The sequence below is a fragment of the Cucumis melo genome, chromosome 6 (assembly GCF_025177605.1).
Source record: "Cucumis melo cultivar AY chromosome 6, USDA_Cmelo_AY_1.0, whole genome shotgun sequence".
Classification (NCBI taxonomy): Eukaryota; Viridiplantae; Streptophyta; class Magnoliopsida; order Cucurbitales; family Cucurbitaceae; genus Cucumis; species Cucumis melo.
This window is the reverse complement of record NC_066862.1, coordinates 562,832-587,083: the sequence shown is the minus strand read 5'-3', so window position 1 is coordinate 587,083 and position 24,252 is coordinate 562,832. Positions and strand designations below refer to the sequence as shown.

Genomic DNA, 24,252 nt, shown 5'->3' with positions numbered 1-24,252 from the left:
CCCTTCTTTATTAGTAACACGAATATACAAGGACGAGATACAGTCATATACTACAATTGATAGAACTCAAGTAAATTCTTAATAGCGACACGAGCTTTCAACAATCCGCAAAGATGTTCATCGATAGCCTTGAACTAAAAAGTTTAAATCACACTTGATTGTCGAGAACTTTTCCAAAGTTTATAATCGATCGATGTTGACAAAAAAAAAAAAAAAGAAGAAGAAGAAGAAGAAGAAGAAGGTATGAAATTTAATAAAACACAAAATTGAAAGTTAATTTCAAAATTAAAATCAACAGATTATTAAAAATGTTGATTTTTTGAAAGATAAAGAGTTGTTATTTAAAAGTAGAGTTATGAAATAATGAGAAATAGGAAAACTTGAATAAGAGAGTAGAAAATGAAAGAGAAAATGCGCGTGAGGGGAGGAGGGTGAAGGTAGGAGAGAGGGGGGAGGGGGAAGTGGGGGTCACGTGGGGAACATGGAGGAGTTCACATGGAGGATGGGGGACAACACGTGGTCCCATCATTGCACTCGTGTGTGTTGCCTTTGTCTCTCCTTCTTCAGACATCCCACTTGTCCACAATCATTGGATACTCTTTCCCTTCTTCTCACGCGCCCATTTTATCCCTTCCCTCTCCCTCTCCCTCTCTTCTCCCCCATCATCAACACAATTATTCTTATTCTTATTATTATTATTATTTCCTATCTATCTATCACCATTCCAACATCAAATCTTTTCACAACATTCAATTCTATTTCATCTCCATTCTATTATTTCTTAATTATTGACATCCTTCCCTACATATATATATATATATATATATATATATATGTTCTACTACTCATACTACGTTTAATATTTCATTATCTAATTTATATGTCACATTTTTGTAGTTTATATATTGCATCTATTGTTTTACATTTTATCTATCTTTAGAGTAAATGATTTTTAATTTTGATATTTCTAGACAATTATTGACAAATAGATACAATTATTTTTCTTATGCGAATGAGAGAGTTTTGAAAAAACGACAATAATTTGAAGGTTTAATAGACTAATTTATTTTTAAATTATTTTTTTTCTTCTTCTTCTTCTCCCGTTTTCTTTTAAAACAACTTATTAAAATTTCTTATGCCTTTTGAAACGATTTATACATATATCATAGTTTAAATAGACACGATCTATCTTCTGAATATTTTTATCATATTCACGGGAATTTCAACCATTCTTAAAAAAAAACAATATTTTTATAATATATTAAATAAACTAAAATAATAATTAAATGGCACTTACGTTTGCAATTATGTAAACATTATTCGGCCCTTACTAATTAGCTTTACAAACATTAATTTTAGTGCATAAATTTACCAAACACATCCAAATTGGTTATTGCCATTACGAAAAGAATAACGTTGTTCATCCACATCAATTTGTTGATGTAAATATATGTGTGTGTTTTTTTTTCAAAAAAGGTAATGGATTAAATGATTGTTGTGCATTTTTATTTTGGATTTTTTCCCTTTCAAAAGAACGAGTAGGACATGATATATGATGGTATAGAAACCACGAAAGATTCCATCTTCGACTTCTATTCTAATATCAACATCGGAAAAAAAGGAAAAAAGAAAAAACATGCAATCTTAAAGTATATATCACTTTTTTAGATGAAAAAGGGAGGGAAAAAAAAAACATATTGTGAAATTTGAAGTTGAGACTTTTTTTTTTTTGGAGGTTGAGATTCTGAAGCATCCAATGCTTTAACAATGTCACATATATAAAAAAAGAGAAAGGAACCCAGAAAAGGAAAATATACCAAAATCCCTTTACTCTTTATTTAAATTGCCCATCTCCATGTTTCAAAAAAGTTGCACCTGAAAGATATTAATCTGCCTTTACATTTTCATTTCTATTTTAAGAACCCATGACAAAAAGAAAAAAAAAAAAAGAAAAAAGAAAAAAGAAAAAAGAAAAAAGAAAAAAGAAAAAAGAAAAGTTTGAGATCATCTAAAAACTAATTTAAAAATAACTATTTAGAAAAAAAAAACATTTATTTAAACTCTTTTAACAAAAATGGTTCACTAATTTAACTCTCCAAACTTTATGCTTTACTTGATTTTCAATTGTCATGGTTGTGAAATCAAGCGACCTTCTTATCCCAATACAATATTACATGGGAAATACCTTATTTGGAAAAGCATTTCTCCCATACAATCTTACTAAAAATACATTAAGATAATAAATGATTCTTAAACTCAACTCTACTAATACACAAAACATAATCACTAAGCACATCAAAACACCATTCACTAACACAATCAATGACTCTTGCAATTTTACTAATGTCTTCAAATAAAATTTATTATCTTGATTAGGATTTCTTATATTTTTAAGACAATTATAACTTTATCATAATTATTAATTATAAATGATTTTTTAAATTAAACACAAAATATTTTCTTATTCACATTATATTGAATTTATTATGTAATTTATTACTCCTTTACTTATGCTAATAAATAAAATACAATTTTAATTATATTCAATATCACGTTATTATCTACGGTAGATTTGCAATTATTATAAAATAAAATATCTTTTAACATGGAAATATTTTATTTATTAAATTTAATGTATAATAAATCATCAATATTATTTTAATCACTACGTAAGACAGCTGGAAGAAGAAGTAAAGAATCGACTAGTTTCAATATCATCACCTTATTTCATTTTTAAAATATTATTAATAATAAAGATGGATAATTTGATCTTTTAGACTCTACATTTATATAAAATTAAAGAAAATTTGACAATATCAGATCAAACTTGTAATAAGACATTCTATTTTTTTTTTTTTGTTTTTTTTTGCATGTTTGTTAAAACCCGATAAAGAATGAGGTATATACGCATATTTGGGACAAGACAGATAGAGAAGTAAGCGGAGAGATTGGGCTTCATTATTAGTTTAAGCCCACATAGAGACATTCAGGCCCAGGACCATTAGCGATGGCCTACCTCCTATGGGCTCTATATTGTCGACGGCGACGGCGACTGAATTACAAGGAAAGCAACGCAAAAGCGGAGAAGAGAGATGGAGGAGAACGGAGGAAGCGACGGTGGTAGCAACGCCCATTGGTGGTGGGCTTTCGCCGGTGCAGGGCAGTTAGGTTGGGGTATCGCCTCTTTCCGGCGAGGATTTGTCGGTGATTCCAGCACCATGCCCCTTAAGGCCTTCGCCGTCGCTTCGCTTTTCGTCGGCGCTGCCGCCTCGTCTGCCATTGCTTCCCTCAAGGCTTCTGGCATCCACAAGGTTCACTTCACTGCTTTTCTACTGTGTATCTATCGGTCGCATTTTTTTCTTCATTCCTCCCCCTCATCCTGGATTAGGTTAGAGGTTAATTGGACGACTTTGATCAGTCTGGTTTTGTACTCGTATCGGGCTTTGGTGAATTAACTGAACATATCAGTTTTGATTCGTCAGTATGCCGTGAATTTAGCTAATTTCCAGGAGGAATGGAATTCTGAGTTTTTGGCAGCTTAGTTAGCTTAATTTGTTAATGTTTGATTCGGACTATCAATTTCGTTGACTTGAATAGTGAAATCGAGCAGGGGATGGAAAAATACTTCAGTAGGTGTCAGTTTCTTTGGTCGCATTAGATTATTTGTTGCTGATGCCAGATTTTAGTCGTGTTGTTTATCTCGGGCAGTTTGTTCACCAGGCTTAATGTTGTGCTTAAGTTCGAGAATCTTCTCAGTTGAATTTAGGTATTTTTATTTTGAGTGGTTGATTCATGCATATTTTTCATGTAGTTTTTTGTGGGTGTTATCCACTTCTTTACATTTAGAGGTTTAGGGTATGGGAAACTAAAAGTTTGTAACTTTCATAAACCTCATTTCAAGAGTACTCATAGAATATAATATTTTAGAATGTTGGACAGAAAGTGTAATGATGGAGTGGTGAATAGGACGCTCACCAGAATTAAGTCTAAAAGAATGACATTCAAGCACAAACCCTTCGCCCAAAATTCTAATTTTTTTCTACTTCAAGATAATTTTGAAACCTTTATGGAGCAATTTTTGATAAAGGATAAAGTTCAAGAGTGTTTTTTTAGATAAAATAAAATTTAGTCTAAATTCTGGTACACTTAGAAACCACATACAAGTTGAGGCTTTGCCTCCTTCAAGTGGCCACCCTTATTGTAAAGGTGTGATCCTTCGGGTGAGAATTTAAGCTTTCCTTGTCTTTCCGTAGAAAGTGGTGTTAAACTCAATTCTGTAGCTTCTGTCAGTTCAATGCAAAAGTAACAGATGATTTTCTCGGTTAATAAGAATAACTGTAGAGTATCTGTTGTTTAGGAGTATGCAGGATCTTCTTCTTCTTCTTCTTCTTCTTTTTTCTTTTTTTTTTAATGTCCTAGCTTCACGGTAATTGGTACATGATAGGCAGAGGTAATTTGAACATATTAAGAGCGATGCTATTTCACATAGGTGAAAGCCTCCATGATCAACAAGGTGGTAGATAGCATTCATGGTTATGAGAGGCTTGTGATATAGAAATAGGATCTCCATGACACCGTTATGAACTTAGAAGAACTTTGGTGACCAGAAATGGTTCTTTTTTTTTTCCTTCTTGTTCTAATGGATGAACAGATGAAGCCATTGTTATCAGTTCTTACAAAATCATGGGTTGGTGGAAATAATTTCAATGGACGCAGAATTTCTTAAAAAGTGTTCTGATCTGGACGAAAGAAAAGGAGAACATGTCTGAAAAACAAATTTACTAGTTCTAGAAATGGGTGATAAAATGAATGGTACGATTACTAATTTTTGGTCTAGGGTTGTATTGGAACAGGTGGAAGACGTGATGGAAGTAGGGGCCAGAATCAGAAGTGGATTGGGGATTCGTTCAAGGGCACAAGATAAATGAGTATGGCAGCCTTTGTTATTCTATTCTGTGGGTAACTGGGAACATCTTCACTTTCACTTTGAGGAGCGCATATTCTCACCAACATGAGTCAACTAAAGTCATTCCATAGCACAGACTGAGCACTTTCTTCGATGGTGAAAGAGTTACGAAGGGTCAGATTCCATTTTTCTTTATCAACCCTTAATTTGGTACTTGCTCTTATAGAGAGGTCTCCTATAATTATTTTGCTGTGTAGCAATGAAATCAGATCACTGATTAAGGGCTTAGAGAGTTCTTCTAAATTGCCCTTGATTTACTTTACTGTTTACTTTAGATGTCCAACCTTCCTAAAACAACGATTTCATTTTTTATTTAGGTAAAATCCTCTATGCTGATTTGTCCTCCTTTGTTTTTCTTTTCTTTTCTTTTCTTTCTTGGTCATGCAAACAAGATCATTCTAAATTATGGAAAAATCGACCTAGATATCCGTAAATAAACACATTTTTTTTTAAAAAAACAATTACCATCCTAAAATGTTTAATAATAGTGTATTAGTCATTGATTTCTTTATATAGACAAAAATCGTTTAGAAAATTGTTGTGCGTTGAAAAATGTCTGATCATAATAAAGAATTATGCAATGTCACTGAGATGCGACTTTTAAAGGGCTCAATTGAAGGAGAGAATCAATTTTTTTTTAAGAAAAAAATATACTTGAATTTATATTCGAATGTGAAACTTCATTGAATACAACCTGTTGAATTGACAAACCTAATATAAACAAGCAGGCAAATAGGCAAAAGAGGTATATAATTGATATTTCAACATGTAAACAAAACTGTTCAATACAAGAAACACATTAAGCTGAAAGTATTCAAACATGCAATTAATCAAGAGACTTGTAGTTCTTGTTAAAGACAGAAAAATTCCAAAAAAGTGGAGGGGTGCCGGAATAGATGCACTAAACGGCCGTGGTTGTAGTTGACATGTGGGATTTCAGACCAAAAATGTTGTTGACTAGTTTGGGAGTGGCTTGGTGAAGATCCACAGGCATAGGAGTCATGAAGTTCACAATCTTTTCGTGGACAGTGTATCTACAACAAGTGATCAGATCAAATCAATCTTCATACCAAAACACAACACTGAAATCTGTAAAAACGAACAATTACAAATGATCTAAAGCACACCTTATCTTCCGACTCTTTGATGCTCGCCGATCAACTATCTTTCTCTTCTTTGTTTGCAACTTCTTCAATGCATAGAACGCTGTCTCTGTTTTTTTGCACATTCACATAAACATCTTTAATTTAACTATCATCATCCACACCCACATCTATTATCACCATTCTCTAATGCAACATTATATTTCTTTTTCATAGTAATTCTTTTTTGGCTTCTTAAAAGTTTTAATCTAGTATTTTATGGTGAGAGAAAATCTATACCAGATGAATTCGGATCAATCGTCTCAAAGAACTCCTTCAATAATTGCTGATAGAATTCAGAGTCGTCGAAAAGTTCAGGGTCACCTCCTTCAACTTGTGCTTCCTAACCATAATAAGTTGTTAATGAGATAACATTAAAACTTTTGAGGAATGAGACGACGAAAGAAATAAAGTTAAAAGACATTAATCACCTGCTCCTTGCTCTTGCTTTCGTCAAGAACCTGTCATTGCCATGCATAATAGCATTAACAGATTACCATTAAGAGGGAATGGAATATTGTAGGACAAGGATTTGCTTGTTGTTACCGTTCCAAATACGTGTACGGCTGATCTCCCAAGCTGCATTTGATTAAGCATCCTACTTGGATCTCTCATATATGCAGCTACTTGTTCGCTAATATTCTGTTACCATCAAGACAATAAGTTACCGCTGCTATTTCTCACAGAAAACAAGAAATCGAATATATATAAACGGGAGCTAACCTGATTGAAGGCCTGCAATTTGCCTTTAATAGCTGCAGCACCTGTCGTAACTTGTGTCTTCCTATGCCACTTGTCAATTGACTTATCTCTGAAAGCACCTATCCTGCAACACACCAACACATACAGATTCCTCAACATCAATTTCCTAGAAGTTACACAAATCCTCAGGAAATATTCATTTATTACCACCATTTAACATCTTCAAATAGAGTCAAAGAGACAGAGAATTCACGACAATCAGTACATAGATTCTCATCTCCATTATTTCCATCAATTGGACATCTATCTATTCATGGTTTCATCATTACTTTAGTCCTATTTCTGTGTTCGTCTACAATTCTTGGGGAGAAGGCGTGCTTTAGTGAGAAAGCTGAAGAAAGGAGAACCGATCTTTTTAAAGCTCATGTTTAACATTAAGTCAACAATGGAAAAGACAGCAAATACAGAGGTTGCTTCTATGCCGCATAAACGCATATATCAACATGTAACGCTCTACTTGTGCACTCTTGGTTTAGACCTCCGTTTTCTTTAACTTATCAAACTATGGCTATCTATCTGTAGAAAGCTAAGCCCACATGCAGCCTATCCTTTCTTCAACGAAATTAGTTGTTTGATTAGTCTAAACCGGCAAAAGAAATTCAAACTATACTAATTTTCAGAAGAAAAAAAATGGCAAATGAGGGTCGAGCATAATGGTGCTTTGTCAAGTAAAAGGGAGCACCTCTGATGCATCTGAGCAACTCGGGACCAATCTTCATCATCTTCATTATGAGTATTTGAGATTCTGGAAGACTCCAAAAGCTTTGTAGTTCCTCCATGATGGCCAACAAAGCTCAGTCAGTGTTAATGCATGCACCAATTACAACTAATGGTACACACATGCAACAAGCACGTTCAGTATCATCAATAGTACAAGAAGAAAAAGCTCTTGAGGTATCTCACAGGTCAACGAGGAAAGCAATCATCTAAAGTGCATAATTTCAAGAAGTATCTCACAGGTCCATGGTGGAACTAGCAATACATAAATCATAAAATTACGAATCGAGACTGATCATGCCAAAATTACTTCCAAAAAAAAATATTTGTTGTGCCTAATTGATCTAACAAGTCCACTGCCACAAAAGTAAACTAAACTCCCGTTCCGGAAAGGAATACATGATAAGCGATCCCAACCATCCCATCAAAGTTCATGCTCACTCCTCCATCTCAATGGGTAATAACTATAATGTGCATGAGGAAATCTACTCACTACCGTTGTATTCTTTCAATTCTTCTCAACAAAAGTTCAATACATCATTTTTTCAAAAGAAAAAGTCTACAAAGACACAGAGATGAAAATTTCCATACCATCGGTGGCTTGGACGATATGCTTATTATTTTCAAGTAAAGCCTGCCACAACATAGTACTAGAGTCAACAGAAGAGGTAAGAGCCCATGGGCATCATGAATAGAAGGAACAATGTTCTAAGAAAAATTAAACCTCTTGCAGTTCCAATAAAGAATTCAAAGTATTCTTTGATGATGTAATCAAATCTGAATATGCCACCTCAACACCATTGTCTAATTCACAAAATGAGGACTTAATTGGTTCCTGCAGACAAACATATACTATTTAGAACAAAATATTTTCACTTGAAAATATGAAGAACAGATTTCAGGAAATGATAGTTTGCTACCAAGAGACCTTTGGCAATCTATTTGAGTTGGAGAATGCCTTTTGAAGCAAAAATCTAAGCTCCAGACTTTTGTCCCACAAAGCCTAAAACATAGGAGGAAACATTATGAGAATCTTAGATATTCCAACAAACGGCAAACCAATTATTTTCCAATGAGCATAAACTTGAATCTATTTGGTAGAACGTGAAATAGAAGCATTGAAAAACATGGCATACCCTTTGATTCTTCACTGCTTGACCCTTAAGAAAATCCTCATCCTTATGTTGCCTCAAATTCTTCAAAATGTCTCTGAATCAAACATTTTTATTGGTAAGAAACCAAGCATTCATTGAAAAGAATGAAAAAAATATTAAAAAGAATAGTTGAAAAGCGCTAAAATGAAGACAATGATAAAATTATATGGAACACATCAAAATTTGAAAATGAACAAAAAAACACGTAGATTATGAGAATAAAAGAAATTAGAACTTTACAATGAACACAGACATATCTTTATATAATTGTTCCTGGAAAAGATGGTTTATACAAGAAACTTAAAGTGTGGGCTTTAAAAAACCATGTAAGAAACTTTGAAGTCTAAAAGAGAAGAGAAAGAAAAAGAACAAGAAGGACAACGATTTGCACATCCATTCGTAACTTCTCTATTATGTAGTAATAACTCCTGAAAATACGCAGTGATTTGTTAAGTGTAAAAGGCAGCAACAAAAATAATTTAATAATTTCTTACTGCTCCTGGTGACGAAGATCCATATATTCTTTCTCAAGTTCCTCCATCTCAGCATCTTTACGGTCCTCCTCCCCTCCATCTTCCTCTTCTAATTGCTCTTCATCCTCATCCTCATCTTCATCATCTTCGACTTCTTCTTCCTCATTCCCTGAATTGTCATCTTCGTCACTTAAGTATTCCTCTTCCTCAACCTAGTTATAAAGCTCAATTAGACAGACTAAAGAGTTAAAGAAAATAAATTATTCTATATGAAAAAATACTGACTTACAGGAAGTTCAAAATCATCAATGTCTTCAAAATCTTCAGACCCACTACCAATGGCTTGTAATTTTCTCTCCCTTTTTGATGCCGACCCCATCTTATGGGATGAAGTCCAGAGGACTTGTTGGACAAATTTATTAGTTTGTTAAACCTAAACAAACAGGTCTATCAACTGGAAGCTGAAAGAAAAGAGCATATGTTCAATGACACATCCTAATATAAACAGACCAAGCATCGAATTATTAATTGCATTTTATTTACTAATTGTGATATAATTTTAATATTTTCTAGTTTTATCCTTTTTAAAACATTTAAATAGGGTTAATTTAGTCTTTCACAATGCATTAGAGTTTTATTGGGATGCTATTTAAACCTTGCCTTTAGGTTGTTTAAAGCAAGTTTATGATATTTGGATGTTTATGGTCTTTTCTATCGATAGAAATTCTCTAGTAGATGACAGAGCCTCATCACCTCATTTGGCAATTTTTGATTCATGATTGCATGCCAAGAACATTCAGACAAGTTTGGTCACCTTGCTTGTGGAGTGGAGAACTAGTTCTCCTTACATCTTGGTCTACGATCAAAGGGTAATCCAAATCTAATCCATTCCCTTGGGATGTTGTCAAATTGATTTGGGCGTTTTAGAATTTGATATTACGGGTTCACCAATTGGGTTCCTAATTTTCAGATCATAGGGTTTTCATATCACATCCCAATACTACTAACATGCAACAAGCTCAAGACAAAACACGTGCTATCTAGTGAACTATGGCAGCACCGTATCCCTACTAACCAACAACACCCACCACATGCTCAAGACAAACACAGACTATCTAGCTAACTATAAGAAAACACTATGCCTTCTAGCAAACAAGAAAGTCGAGCATAATCATACGAGGCAACCAATCCAATCCAATCAAATATTATATGAAAATTTTAAGTTCACATACCGAGTGATGGAGAGAAGCTGAGAAAGACCATTAACACTAACTAACTTTAACAACCTAGACTCTAGGTCAAACTACAAGAACAACTCTACTTTGATACCAACTGTACCACCTCCAAATTTTACCTGAACTAAACTCTCATACCAAATTTAGCCCAAATGATCAAACTTTGGTTACAAGTTTGATCATTTTCATATTGCCTTTGAACCCAAAATTTCATATTGTCTTTGAACCCAAAATTTCATATTGATTTTCGAATTCTAAGCCTACAATGTCCATTTAGAAGTTTAAATTCATACAAAAAATTATAATAAAATAAAATAGGAATAACATCTAAAGTTGAGATTACAGACAAGAATGCTTTTTTAGGACTACATAGAATGGATACTGACTTCTATCTTATTTGATATCTTCTCTAAATTGTTGTTATATATTTTAAGACGTCAATATATATATATTTTTCCTGAAACTAAATTTTTAGTTAATTGTGTTGGGATTCAAGCAAGGCTTTTGGAGTTTGAAACTAAATTTTTATTTAATTAAATAATTTCAACACCACAAATTCAACAAATTTCAACGCCAAATTCAGCAAATTCAACACGTTCAAAATATTTAACTTACCAAAGTGTAGGCAGAAAAAAAATTCAACACCAAATCCAAAGTGCTAGCGGGAAGGCGGACGACAGGGAGGGCGGACAAAATTCTGAAGGACGACGACTGGACAGTGTCAGAGAGGGGGCGGCTGGCTTGAAGGGCGAGCAACTGGACACCGGCGGAGAGGGGGGCGTTCGGCTTGAAGGGCAAGCGAAGAGGTATGCGGCCGGCGGGGAGGAAGCTGAACTGAAGATTGAAGAAGACGGGGCGGGGCGACTGTACGCGAGGCGAGCGGAGGGTGTGGGCGTGCGGCAAATTACGGAGAGGTTTTGGGTTTTAGTGTTTTTTTTTATATATATATATATTATATGCCTAACCGGGTCGAGTCAACCAGACCCTTATTTACAAGACCCGGAAACCCCGCTCAAATATAACTTTTTTAATTGAAAAATCATTTTTCTTAATAATTCTTTCTTAAAAAAAAGTGAAAAAAGGATACTTATGATTGATTGTAACAATTAACTCATTCACTCTCATACACAAAAGGCAGTCAAACTTGCTTTATTTGCTTCAATGGAGTCCACTTCTCCGGACTTCTACCAGAACCTCGTTGTACTCCGTCACGCTGATCGTCTCGACTTCTCCGACCACTCATGGACCGCCACGGCGGACCGTCCATGGGACCCGCCCCTCATGGAAGATGGCTTTGTCCGGGCCTTCAATTCGGGTCGGGCCATCTTGAACGATCTAGGATCCCCCATCCACCGGATTTTCGTCTCTCCCTTCCTTCGTTGCCTTCAGACGGCCGCCCAAGTTGTCGCCGCGGTCCACCACGTTTCTGCTGATTCCGCCGCTACCTCCCAACTCAAGGTTAGAATTCCTTCAATTAGATTGAAATTGTAAATATATGATTCGAATTTAAAAATAATGTAAGAGGTAATACGTAAAACTATAATATATATCCATTTTATTTTGTTAATCTAAATTTAATTTGAAATATGTTGGACGTATTTCAAACACAATCTTTTAGGGACGTATAAGTCATTCAACTAATCGAATGTAATAATAGTAGCAATATTACTTTGTCATAAATGATTGTAATAATTTATTATATTTATAAATATTTATATTACATACATAATTATTAGAAATATTTCTACCAAATTATTTGATATCAAATAAATTTTTCATAATCAAACACACGGACGAGTCTAGATATCAAATGTATATTAATTAATTTTAAGGACTAGTTAACTCGACTCCTATCTAGTAATTCAATCTAGTTCAAAACACCCTCTAAAGCGTCTCAACTTCTCATTTATCAATCATCCCATAAATGTGTATATATATATATATATATATACTATATTAAAAAATGAATTAAGGAAAAGAGAATTTTTAACTTTTGTTTAGGATGTACAACAATGCTCGTTTTTATTAATTTTAGTCAATATCCTTTAAAATTATAAATGAAAATAGTTTACTCAATTATTCTTTTGAGGACAATTTTAAGCGGTGCTTGACATGTTTTTCTGAAAACATTCATCATGGAAGTGTTTATTTGAACTGAAATATTGGACCTTTGAAATTAAGTTAAAATGTAAGAGTTTTGCTCCATATAGGTGTCTATAGAATATGGGTTATGTGAGAAGCTTAACCACAAAGCAATCCCACCTGAAGTGGCTCCAAAGGATTGGAATTGGGGTTTCAACATCTCAGATCTTCAAACAATATTACCTACCGTTTCTACAGACCATTCTGTAGAACCTATATATGAAGAGGCACAAACAAAACTACCCGTTACAGCTCGTTCGATAACACTTCTACTTTCTGTTTCCTCTTCTACTTTTGATATATTTAGTTTATTTCTTGTTTCAATATCTCATTTCAGATGCCACAATTTGGAGAGGTCCCTACGATTATAAGGTCGAGATTTGAACAGGTTTTCAAGACTCTGGCTGATAGATACCATTCCCAGAACATCATGCTTATCACTCATGGTTAGCTATAGATTGATGTAGATATAGCAATAATTTCTGCTTTTAGTTTCTTTTTCTCTGTTATGTTTAAAATATGGCTGCTCGCTGTTTTTAGGCATAGGAGTTGGAGTTGTTGTTTCTACAGTTTTGAAAAACACAAGGGTTGTTCATGTTGATTATTGTGGATATGCTATCTTGAGGAGACCCATTTTTCTCAACCACGATTCATTTGTTGCTGGAAACTTCGAGTTGTGTTCGCCTGACGACACTGCTGGTATTAAATTTTCCAAGCATTGAATTGGTTATTATAGTTTATATTTAAAGTGTCGATAATCTTAGTTTGAGTTATAATAATTTATGTTTGAAATGTAGACCATTTAAAGTCTAGGTTGATGGTTACAAAATAGTACATACGGTAGAATTTAAATAATTTGATTGTAACTAGGTGTAGATTATAGTTATGGAGAACTTCAAATGTTATAATGAAAGGTTAAAATATGGAGTGAGCTATACTAGCCTATTCTACCGAAGATAATTAAATTGGAAGCTCATATGCCTCTTTAGTGATTATAACTACTTGGTTTTGTGTTCGATTTTTTACTAGCTCTGCACAAGAGAACTGTGTTTGTGTACTCGCAGCAAAGGCCATAGCAAGAAGTTTGCATGTTAGTGTGTGTGATGAAAACTAAAACAGAATTCAGAGCTTTAATCTATTGAGGATCTTTTGGGAAGTTTATCATAGCATGCGATCTTCTCTTTAGCTATACAAGAGCCTGTTATTGACTGCGGAAGTCAATTGTTAATACTAAATTGGAACACCATGGAGAATTATAATTATTATTGATTTCTGAAAATCAATCGTCAGCATTACCAAACTGATAGAAAACAAAATAACAACGGTTGTGCCAGGGGGAGGGGGTCACATTGGTTAGACTTCACATCACTTTCATTTTTGTTCTCTCTCCTTAACAATTATCAGTGTCGTATTATCACTTTCTAAAATAAGATCACGAATTTCAGACTCATTTATTCAAAGAAAACCCAAAAATAAAGAGAGATTTTGCCAATCCAATGGCTTATAGAATCAAGGGAGATTGGAAACAGTAGAGATTCTGGCAGTTTATTCGCATGGAAAAGTATGGTTTCATTCTTTTTCTGGATTTGGCATGTGTTTGATCCCATCTTGCCCTTCTCGAAGTATCACCTCAAATTTTCCAAACACAGACGAATCGCCTTTCCTAAAAACAGGCCTCCGTAGTTCAACAAATGCACAATACTCAACTCCATACACAATTGTATCTTCCATAAATGATGAAACCGCAACTCCAACCCCTTCGCCTGAAAACAACACGAAGAGCAAACGACATCTTAAGAACAACCATGAGGACGACATATGGCAGCCACCAAAAATACTACTTACCATGTGTGACAAGTAGCAAATTCTCTGACGGGTATTTATCAGCAAGTGTCTGGAACAAATGAACGTACCGACGATGAGTAACCACCGTTGTCCCTTCCCAAGGAAGCATCTGAAGTTTTCATCAAACAGCCTTTAGTAAAACAGAGCTAAAAACAAATTAGGCATATACATTGAAACTTCATTTCATAACAATTTCATTTGCCACCGTTTACCTCTTTATATACCCGCTCTATGGAATGGTCAACAGTGCCGCTAGGCAAAATAGCTTCGAGCTGTGGAATATCAAAACCCCAATTCAAATCCTTTGGAGCAACTTTTGGTCTGATTGCTTCACTGGTTAGCATCTCGCACAGTCCATACTCTATAGAAACCTACAGTAATATGATTTCAAAGTGTCAAAATTCAGCATTTGCAGGAAAAAGAAATAACTTTACAAAAAGAGACTTGAGTGCAATGAAGTTGAAGGGAAGGGTAAATCCTCCTTCAAACTTCACGATTTACAAAAATCTGAAACCAATTTCAAAACGATCATACAAGTCAAAAGGAGTAGTTCTTTTAAATAATGAAGCTTCTTGGAGTCCTACTTTTCAGCTGAAGACAGTCATCTGATCTCATGATGTTAAGATCAATTATAAGATAATCAAAGCAAGTGAAGCTATTCATTTTCTACTTTTCAATTATTTCTCACTTCAGTCCCAAATTTTGGAGATAAAAGTGAGACTAATCTCAATTCTTTTAGAAAAAGATATATAATCTCTATTAACAAGCAAATTTGACTTTTAAATATATTCCTTGAACTTCTGTTACCATTCAAAAGCAAAACAATTTAGACAATCATCTGAAGCAGCAATTATTGAAAACAAATTTTTGATTGCCAATGAACAGATCTTTGTTTGAAAAAGTTGAGAACTTTTCAACAAGCCTTTTTCAAACAACACTGCAGGCTATAATAACTACACGAAAGTAGATGTCATATCACCTTCATCTGTCGGTGTCGAGGATTATTTTGTTAGTTTTGGTTTTTCATCTAAATCAAACCAAACCAAATCTTTTTTAAATTTAATTTCAACCCAACTCAAGTTTCCTTAAAATTTGGCCGGCAATATTACCCAAATATCCAATGGTGAGGAAAGAAGTGGAAATGGCAGCAAACTCAAAAAAGGACAAGAAAAAGTTAAGACAGAAATTTCAAAGACATGATTATTAGTACACCAATGAACAAAAAGACGGCACGAATATATCTGTAAATCGTATGGTTCAATAAACATAAAAAATGCTATCTATTTAATCCAAATACGAATATAGATATCCATAGATACTCAAGTTAATCTAAATAAATTCGTGACTTTATAGAAATATTTATTGATATCCACGTTTTATTTACATGTTTCTATTTGGATATTTTTATTTTGAAGAAACATCATTGTCAACCAATGCCTATCTATGTCTGAATCAACAAAAAAAATGTCAAACCGAAATCCACCCATCAAAATTCCTGAAAAACAAAAAACCCAGAACAAAAAAAAAAAAAAAAATCTAAGAAATGAATGTAGAATTCAAAAGATTGAGAACGGAGGAGAAGCAATAGTCAACTACGGATATAATGAAAATTGGCAGACCTTGAGAGTGGTGGAGGGATTGGCATCGTCGGCGGCGGAGAGGGCTCGGATGACTTGGGCGGCGGTCTGGACGCAGCGGAGGAAAGGGGAAACGAAGAGGCGGTGAAAAGAGAAGGGGAGAAGGTGGAGAAAAGTCCGACCCGTATCGAAGGCCCGAACCAGGCCATCCTTGTGAAGAGGGGGGTCAAAAGGGCGGGGGGCGGTGGCCGACCAGGACCGGTCGAAGTTGTCGAACCGGTCACCGTGACGCATAACGACGACGTGTTGGTAAAAGTCCGGGTGGGGGCTGCCGTTGGGTACGGCTTCCATATCGGAAATTGCTTTTTTTGTTATTGCCAATCCGTGGAAAAAGACGGAGCGTTACTATGTAAAGATTATAATTTCGTACTTTGCAAACGCCGCTTTATATAAATTATCTATGTGAACTCGAAACACATTGTGCTAAAAAAATCCCCATTGACCACATTCTTTTTTTGACCATAAATTTATTACGTTAATTACGAAAATCTTAACTCTCAACTTCCATTTCAATCAAATTAAATCCTATAAACATTCGAAAAAAGATTAGATACTTACCTAAGTTTTAATTTTCACTATTTCTTACATTAATTTCAATAAAGTATATTGAGACATTCATAATAGTATTTGAGTTGAACCCAGACTATATATCTTCTATATGGCTTGCTTTGACGTGTACTCTACTAATTTAACACCAACATTAACATGATGGAGATCGAATTATCGATCATTAGTATGATAATTGGATGTGTTCTCCCTTAAATAGCTAACATATTTTGAAAGAAAGAAAAAATACACTCAAAACTATATATTATTAATTTGTTAAAGAAAAATTAACTAGATATTTTGAAAGAAAAAAATATCAAACATACCCATTAAAACACTTTCATTTTTTCTATTAATCTTAATTTATTATTACATTATGGGTGGGAATGGAGAAAAAAAAAAGTCATACTAAATAATAATAATAAATTGTTAATTATATACAAAAAAAAAAAATGGTTTAGTTTGAATAAAAAAAATAAATTAAAATGACGTAGGAGATGCTTATGTAACAAAATGGATGTCATTGGGGGTTAGGAGTTAGTAAGAGTTAGTAAGAGTTGTAAGACAAGTCGAAGCTCGTCCATGACGTGTTCATATGTCTTTACAATTTCTCACCTCCAATGTATTCTCCTCGTAATTTCCATATGTTATTATTATTATTATTATTATTATTATTATTATTATTTCACTCTCTCAGCTGGATACTTATATCATTTAGTTTAAATCTATAATTATGAGGTAGTCTTACGTTTTAAACTTCGAAAAAACTCAATTGTTTCAAATTGCTAGTTAAAAATAGTTGATACTTCTTTTAAGGTAAAAAAAAAAAAACCAGTACTGTGATCAGTAAAAAAATATTTACTATATTCATGTTTGATATTTTTAAAATTTTGTAATCAGTGATCACAGTGTTAGTGTTATGACGAGAATTTACTATATTAATCAAAAAAAAAAAAAAAAAAGATAGGGATATTGGAGTTTGGTATATCACCAGGGAAAATGAATAGTATAAAGTGAGAAAATTAAATAAAAAAACTAATTAATTTATTTATGATATATAGATTTCTTTGAAATAAAATTGCCTCACCAAAACTTAAATAAAGTCTTCTACGAGACAGACAAAGTCAAGTAAAAAAAAAAAAAAAAAGAAATGCATTAATTGAATAGTTGTAGATTTCCCACTATAGTTTTTGTTCATATTATTTGAAAAACAAGAAAACATGAACCACATGTAAAAGTGTTTTAACTTATTTCTTTCATTATTGTTATTTTTTTAAGTTAATTAAAGTCCTTAATTCATTTCCAAAAGGGAAGAAAAAAAAGTGAAATAATGTATAGAATCTGATAGGCGCAATTAGAAACCACGTTTTTTCTAAATTTTTTACCCCAAAATTATTTATTTAGTATGACTAATTATGTATGTTTTGAGAGATTAATTTATGAGAATGTATGAGAATATTCAAACAACTATCTTTGTTTAATTTGGTAGGATTCACATATATGGAAAATAATAACATATTTTAAAATTTAATTCAAATCCATTTTGGTCTTTACCAATTTAATGTTATATATATACATATATGTCAATTTTAGTTTTACTAACTTTCATGTATTATTTTGCAAAATAACTTTTTTATATATTAGGTTGAAGTTCTTGTATAAATTGATAAAAATATTAGTATCAATTCAATTTTAACTTATTTGTTTTTCAAAGAGCATTGATATATATATATATATATATATATATATATATATATAATTGAATACTTGATGGTGTTTTTAGTACATGTATACATTAATTATTTTTTAAATAAAAATAAAAGGTTAAATATCAATTTGGTCCATACTATTTATTTTACTATTTATTTATATTCGTTTTTAATCATCTATTAACATATTTACTATAACTTTTGAAAATATTAATCTCACATTTTATTTCCTTCATAAAATTGTCATTTTTATTATTTAACCAATTTTGAGAAACAAAATTTAATATTTATTAAAAACATAGGTATATATATATATATACATATATATATAAATTTGAGAGTGTATACATACAAAGATGTTCAAAATGGTAATTAAAATAAAAAAAAATTAGTATAGGAAGAAAAATGATATTAGAAGAACTCAACATGAGAATTCTTAGAAACTCGTTGAAAAGACTATCTAAAATTGGTTCTATGTTCTCTATAATCATCCTTAGGATGCCAAAATATCTTTAAAATGTCACAAATATATCGTTTCTACAAATCAAATTAAAACGAGATAAATTGATGTTCGTAGCATGAAGAATCTTAAACCATATCAACCATCCCAAAGATCTCAAAAATATTAATATTTAGCTATGTTCATTTTCATGTCTCACATAGTGAATGAAAAATTAAATGGGTAGGCTCGGATGATGAACATATATTATATATTGAATATAGTTTTTGTTAATTTTTTAAATTATGACAACGTTAACACATGAGGTCTTGGGAGAGTTTGACTTCCAAAACTTTGATAAATAAATTAACTAAAGATTAAATATTTTAATCTTAATAAGCTAAAAGATTTGTTATTCGTATTATATCCACGTTAGTATCGAGATAAACTCAAGATTTTATATGAAAATTAATTGACATATAGGGAGAGAAATAGTAATTCAATAAGATACTAGTATTTTTACGCTATGTATAATAAAGATTTGACTTTTTTCTAATATCGATCGATCTCTATAGACTTGTCGACAAAAATATTAATTGAAATATAAAAACAATATCAAATTTATATATTTTTATTAAACTTAATTAATCTCTCACATGGTTAATTATTTTAAAAAAACAACAACAATGGATAAATATATAAAACTCTAATATGGTTAATAAACTCACCTTAACTGGCAAGTCAATGATGAATCAACTCTTTTTGCTTGAAGTACTAATAATTATCTTGAAGTTTAGGGCTTCAAAATTTTTGATATCATGAATTTAGTTTCTCTCTCTTTTTTATTGTTATTTTTAAAGTAGAAATTGTCCATTTACTACCATGGGAAGAGAAATGAATTATTTCTAAATTATATATATATTTATATATATATATATATATATATATATATATATATATAACGATTGAGATTGTTATTTTTCTTGTTTAATTTTATAAAGGAAATTAAGGATGGTTAATTCATTCTGGGCTGGATGTTTCTGTAAATGCAATGTTCCAATTGATGATGATGATGATGATCTATAATTCTCAACAAAAGAAGAAAAAGCATAAATTCATAGGCACAAAAAAGAAGAAAAAAAACCTCTCATTAATTAAGTTCCTATTTATTAATTTCAGCGAAGAAACTGACAATGGTTTCATGGCCTTTCCTTTGAGAACACATACATGAATGAACTTGGGGCTTATCCAAACACTTCCACACAAAACCAAACCAAAACCACCAGCAGTACTACTCCTTTCCCTCTTCTCATGCGTTTTTTTTCTTTTATCGCCGTCGAGAAGCTGGGGCTGAAGCCCTAGACCGAGCTTTTCGAGCCTCGAATTTCTTACACCACATCGTCTTGCTATCAATAGAAAACTTAGCTTCTTCTTTTCCTCCAAGAACGATTGCTGGAATTGAAGATGCAACAAACACCACCTTCCCAAACAATGGCAGTTGTTTCCCTCCCTCCGGATAATGCACGTACACCCTTTCGATGCACGCTCCGAATTTTCTACATTACTTAAAAGTGGATAAGTTCTATAACATAATAAATCCAGCGAACCTAAAACAACATATATAAATATATGTATATACCACTTAAAACATGTCTGGTTCTTAACTTGCATAAACCACATATATATACTATTTGCTTGATGTTTGATTTTTCCACTTGTTGGAAGAAAGAAAAAGATAGGTAGACGTACGTACCGGGTGAAGAAGGTGACGATTTGGTGCTCTGTGAGTGGGAAGCCATTTGAGAAGGTGAGAAAGAGGCATCGGTCTTCCTCCGGAGCGCAATCGTAAATAGGGTTCCATTCTTTTGCATTGGGATTTAAATCAGCACCATTAAAGACCTCGACTGTGCCCATATCAGTCTTCTGTGTGATTTGTCTGTGTGGAGAAGGAAAAAAAAAAAGAAAAAGAAAAGAGAGAGACTGTGTGTTTGACTGTGGACTGAAGAAAGAAATAAAATTAAGAAGAAAAAAAAAAAAACTGTGTATTTTGAAGAGAAAAAGAGAAGTTTAGAAGAATTTATAGAAGGGAATTATATTTTAGAGAAGAAATTAATTATGAATTATGAAATAAATAAATAAAAAAAAAAAGAAGGGAATATTGGGAAATGAAACATTACGACTGTTGGAAGAATGGTGCCAATGCTGAAATGGAAAGAACAAACGGTCACAATGTAACAGTTTGAAACACACACCCAATAATAATTATATTAATAATATGAATTATTATTATTATTATAATTAGCAGTTTAATATTTGAAGGTTTGGTTAATTGTAATAAAGTTAAATGCATGTCTGTCGTCTTAATTTGTGTCCATGTTTTTATTCTGTGTTTCCCTGCATGCAATGTCTTTGGCCCTCACCAATTATTGTTTCTCCATTCATTATTCATATACCAATTAATAAATAAGAGCAAACCCCTCTTTAAATTACACTACTTATCTTTATTTCCTCAATTCCATTTCTTTTTCACTTTCATCTCTAACAACAATTACAAGAATGAATCATGGTTGACTTTTGACGTGATAATTAATACACGTATTATCTAATACTAATTCCCTATATTTGAATTGACATATAACGATATTTTATTCTACCTAATAGCATATAATATATATTACATAAATTAATCATCAAATTTACGTCTTAGACATAATGTTTGTTATTGAGTGACATTGAGTTTCTATAAATATCTCGTGTATTATTTTATTAGGGTTGTATGCTCTCTTGTTGAGTAAATGCATAATTCCTTTTTTCCTATATCGAGGATAATACGTTAGATTGTTGAGATATTTACGAATCATAACCATATATATTGTTTACTTTGTCGTGTTTCTGATATGTTTTGATTAAACATAATCGTATTGTGATAAACATTAACCAAATTTTGTTAACTACACAGCATTACTTGTCTCCATTTTCTTTGATTTCATTAATGTGACGGAGTGTGTAATATAATCCCCCTCACAAGGTTGACCAGGATTAGTTCAATATTGTTTTCATGTTGTACTGTTTCTCCTTAATTTTCTTGCCTGCATTTTAGTTGATGATCAGTGCAAAAACTTCTTGCCATCGAAGTCATCAGTGAAACCACACCACATGGTTGTCGCCAGTTGAATCTTCTTTCAAACTTGTCGTAGAAGGCGATGGGGACATAATATAAAGAGTTTTGTTTGTTTTCATGCTTGTTGGGTAGTCCCACTTTTGAGAGTGGTTTTGGGGTTGTGTTGGAAACCTTTCTAACATGCCTAAAATTGATACACACTTATCCAAGTTTAAGAATTTGATGTCATTCCTCAAAAATTGATATATATTATATCCTAACAAGTTAATTAGGATAGATAACAAATTCATTTGTTACCAAGAAAAGAAATATTGAAATTTTAGAGAGAGAATGGTACGTAGGAGACATGTATGTGTTGGGAACTGGAAGACAGAATAAATAAAATTAATTAGGACTGGGAAAGAGATTTAAATTATTTAATCTAAAGAGATGAATTTAATTAGAGAAATACATACTAAAGAGAATTAAATGTCAGAAAAAAGTGTTATCAAATGCATTTCTATGATATTTGCAAACTTCTGTCAAACTCAATATTTTGACATTCTTCTTCTTGACTTTCCGATATATTATCTCATTTTTGTTTAGAATCCACACACACACACACACATATACGCACACAAGTAAGTAATTAGTATTGTGACTAATTAAAGAGCTAAGTTATAATTAATTACGTCTTATATATGCTTTAATTTAAATATATTATTATTGCTATCATCTCTCTATACTACAAAAATTATCTTATGAATTAATATAAATAATAAGATATGAATGTGTAAAAGGATTGAAAACTAACAACAGCTTAGCTCAAATACCCATCCCACAACTTGAACTAAAAAAATGATATGAATAAGATGATATTAATTTTGAGTATGTATTAGTACTATTTGTCATTAATCACAAAACAATAAATATAGGAGGCTATTAATTCTAGGAAATGATAAGAATATATATACTTTTGAGAGTTATAATCATCAATGGTAACAGGAAAATTTTGCTCCATATCCTCCAATATATATAGAAAATAGTTACTTGGTGAGGGCTAGTTAAGATACCCATATATGACAATGTTAATTTTGTGTATAGATTTGATAATTTTATTTGTGTTATTTTGACTTAACAAAAAGCTCGTGTGTCGTGGAGTGTTTTTTTTTAATTGTTATATAGAGGATGAGGAGATAAAACTTCGAACATTTAACTAATTTGATAGAACAAGTCGTGGGTAAGTATGAAAAAAGTTAACAAAACAAAAGTTTACTATTTTATTTTCTATCATTTAAACCTCTAATTAGTGGGACTTTAATAAAAAAATAAAATGTATTACCAAATATAGATTGTTAGAATTTTAAGAAGTCATTTAAACATACATAAAATAATATTAATTCATTTTACGATCATCCTAACATTGCTCGTGATGTTGTAGTTATTACACATCTTCTCAAAGTTATTCTTTCATTTGGAAATTTAAGTGTCTTTCTTGCACGTTACCCTCACCCTCTTTCTTGATGAAGACTGGTGAGGAAAATTGATTTTGATTGTTCTTTGTTTTTTTTGAAGCATAAAACACGATGACGATCCAGAACAATCATATCAACTAACCATCCCAAACGTTTTATTTATTTATGTCTAAATTTTTTTGTCTTTACTTATTTAATACTAGGTTCATTATTTATTATCGAACGATTTTAAAAATAAACTTTCGTTTTTTAAATGTAAAATTTAATAATATAAACTCATCATCTTAAACGAAGTTAAAAAGAAAAAGAGTAAACTTCCATTACAAAATTTTATGTAGTGAATTTTTGTCGTTTAGTGAGTTTTTTTTATTTTATTTTTAGGGAATATAATTATTTTGATTTTTTTTATTATTTCGAAAGAAACACCTAAATCTTAATTCTATGTTTAAAAATAAGTAAAGAGGAAGAAACCTAAATTGAACAACCATACAGAGTTGCTTTTATCACAAGAAAAATAAAATAAATGAAACATTTTTTTTTTTATTTTTTTTTGGTTAGAAACTTAGGATGAGGTTTATTTGTAGTCAACGTTAACAATCCAACTACCCCTTTGTATATATTTTTTAAAAATAAATTTAAAAGAAGACATGTTTAATTTTCAAAAGAAAAGGTAAACTATTTAATTAATAATGAATGTTTATATATAAAATAGAAAATTTGAAGCGAAAATGCTACCAAATGTGACAAAAAAAAACCATTTAAATAAAAGAAAAAAATGCAGAAAAACAGGAAAAGAATGTGATAGCAAAGACAAATGAAATGAGAAAGCATCTTCACAAATTGGCATAGACCAAGTAATTAAGCTCATTTAAAATCCACTTGGGCAGCCCTAGTTGGTGGATTTTGAATT

The 24,252-nt window shown here is 32.0% G+C and overlaps 4 protein-coding genes across 7 annotated transcripts; 2 read left to right on the top strand and 2 right to left on the bottom strand.

Annotated features, from left to right (window-relative positions):
• The first annotated feature begins 3,046 nt into the window (after window positions 1-3,046).
• Window positions 3,047-5,311, top strand: LOC103483131 (uncharacterized). 2 transcript variants are annotated; one of them, XM_051085827.1, is made up of 2 exons: window positions 3,047-3,311; window positions 4,838-5,311. In XM_051085827.1, the coding sequence occupies exons 1-2, from the start codon at window positions 3,093-3,095 to the stop codon at window positions 4,922-4,924; spliced, it is 306 nt and encodes a 101-aa protein (XP_050941784.1). In that variant the 5' UTR covers window positions 3,047-3,092; the 3' UTR covers window positions 4,925-5,311. The 2 variants fall into 2 exon arrangements, with proteins under 2 accessions (XP_050941784.1, XP_008437814.2); XM_008439592.3 differs by having other exon boundaries at window positions 3,050-3,311; window positions 4,854-5,311.
• A 388-nt stretch (window positions 5,312-5,699) lies between these two features.
• LOC103483132 (uncharacterized) lies at window positions 5,700-11,373 on the bottom strand. Of its 2 annotated transcripts, none has more exons than XM_008439594.2 (14): window positions 11,065-11,373; window positions 9,504-9,675; window positions 9,236-9,426; window positions 8,724-8,796; window positions 8,516-8,590; window positions 8,312-8,422; window positions 8,179-8,221; window positions 7,553-7,643; window positions 6,832-6,934; window positions 6,655-6,750; window positions 6,540-6,569; window positions 6,349-6,451; window positions 6,094-6,178; window positions 5,700-6,000 (listed from the first exon to the last, which is right to left on the bottom strand). In XM_008439594.2, exons 2-14 carry the CDS (start codon window positions 9,591-9,593, stop codon window positions 5,868-5,870), a joined length of 1,224 nt encoding a protein of 407 aa, XP_008437816.2. In that variant the 5' UTR covers window positions 9,594-9,675; window positions 11,065-11,373; the 3' UTR covers window positions 5,700-5,867. The 2 variants fall into 2 exon arrangements, with proteins under 2 accessions (XP_008437816.2, XP_016899082.2); XM_017043593.2 differs by having other exon boundaries at window positions 9,504-9,647.
• A 167-nt stretch (window positions 11,374-11,540) lies between these two features.
• LOC103483133 (uncharacterized) lies at window positions 11,541-13,611 on the top strand. Of its 2 annotated transcripts, none has more exons than XM_008439595.3 (4): window positions 11,541-11,907; window positions 12,660-12,836; window positions 12,929-13,037; window positions 13,132-13,611. In XM_008439595.3, the coding sequence occupies exons 1-4, from the start codon at window positions 11,611-11,613 to the stop codon at window positions 13,311-13,313; spliced, it is 765 nt and encodes a 254-aa protein (XP_008437817.2). In that variant the 5' UTR covers window positions 11,541-11,610; the 3' UTR covers window positions 13,314-13,611. The 2 variants fall into 2 exon arrangements, with proteins under 2 accessions (XP_008437817.2, XP_008437818.2); XM_008439596.3 differs by having other exon boundaries at window positions 11,543-11,907; window positions 12,660-12,818.
• Window positions 13,612-13,841: 230 nt separating this feature from the next.
• Window positions 13,842-16,457, bottom strand: LOC103483134 (uncharacterized). The gene is made up of 4 exons (XM_008439597.3): window positions 16,056-16,457; window positions 14,649-14,807; window positions 14,437-14,545; window positions 13,842-14,354 (listed from the first exon to the last, which is right to left on the bottom strand). The coding sequence occupies exons 1-4, from the start codon at window positions 16,362-16,364 to the stop codon at window positions 14,161-14,163; spliced, it is 771 nt and encodes a 256-aa protein (XP_008437819.1). The 5' UTR covers window positions 16,365-16,457; the 3' UTR covers window positions 13,842-14,160.
• Between the last annotated feature and the right edge of the window lie 7,795 nt (window positions 16,458-24,252).

Excerpts from the sequence above, each read along its gene's own strand:
- LOC103483131 (XM_051085827.1), top strand. The coding sequence starts at position 3,093 with ATGGAGGAGAACGGAGGAAGCGACGGTGGTAGCAACGCCCATTGGTGG. Across the intron at positions 3,312-4,837 it reads AGGCTTCTGGCATCCACAAG|GGTTGTATTGGAACAGGTGG; the intron begins GTTCACTTCACT and ends TTTTTGGTCTAG.
- LOC103483132 (XM_008439594.2), bottom strand. The coding sequence starts at position 9,593 with ATGGGGTCGGCATCAAAAAGGGAGAGAAAATTACAAGCCATTGGTAGT. Across the intron at positions 6,452-6,539 it reads AAAGCAAGAGCAAGGAGCAG|GAAGCACAAGTTGAAGGAGG; the intron begins GTGATTAATGTC and ends TATTATGGTTAG. Across the intron at positions 6,001-6,093 it reads TCAAAGAGTCGGAAGATAAG|ATACACTGTCCACGAAAAGA; the intron begins GTGTGCTTTAGA and ends CACTTGTTGTAG.
- LOC103483133 (XM_008439595.3), top strand. The coding sequence starts at position 11,611 with ATGGAGTCCACTTCTCCGGACTTCTACCAGAACCTCGTTGTACTCCGT. Across the intron at positions 11,908-12,659 it reads CCGCTACCTCCCAACTCAAG|GTGTCTATAGAATATGGGTT; the intron begins GTTAGAATTCCT and ends TGCTCCATATAG. Across the intron at positions 13,038-13,131 it reads CATCATGCTTATCACTCATG|GCATAGGAGTTGGAGTTGTT; the intron begins GTTAGCTATAGA and ends CGCTGTTTTTAG.
- LOC103483134 (XM_008439597.3), bottom strand. The coding sequence starts at position 16,364 with ATGGAAGCCGTACCCAACGGCAGCCCCCACCCGGACTTTTACCAACAC. Across the intron at positions 14,546-14,648 it reads TAGAGCGGGTATATAAAGAG|ATGCTTCCTTGGGAAGGGAC; the intron begins GTAAACGGTGGC and ends TGAAAACTTCAG. Across the intron at positions 14,355-14,436 it reads TTTGCTACTTGTCACACATG|GCGAAGGGGTTGGAGTTGCG; the intron begins GTAAGTAGTATT and ends TGTTGTTTTCAG.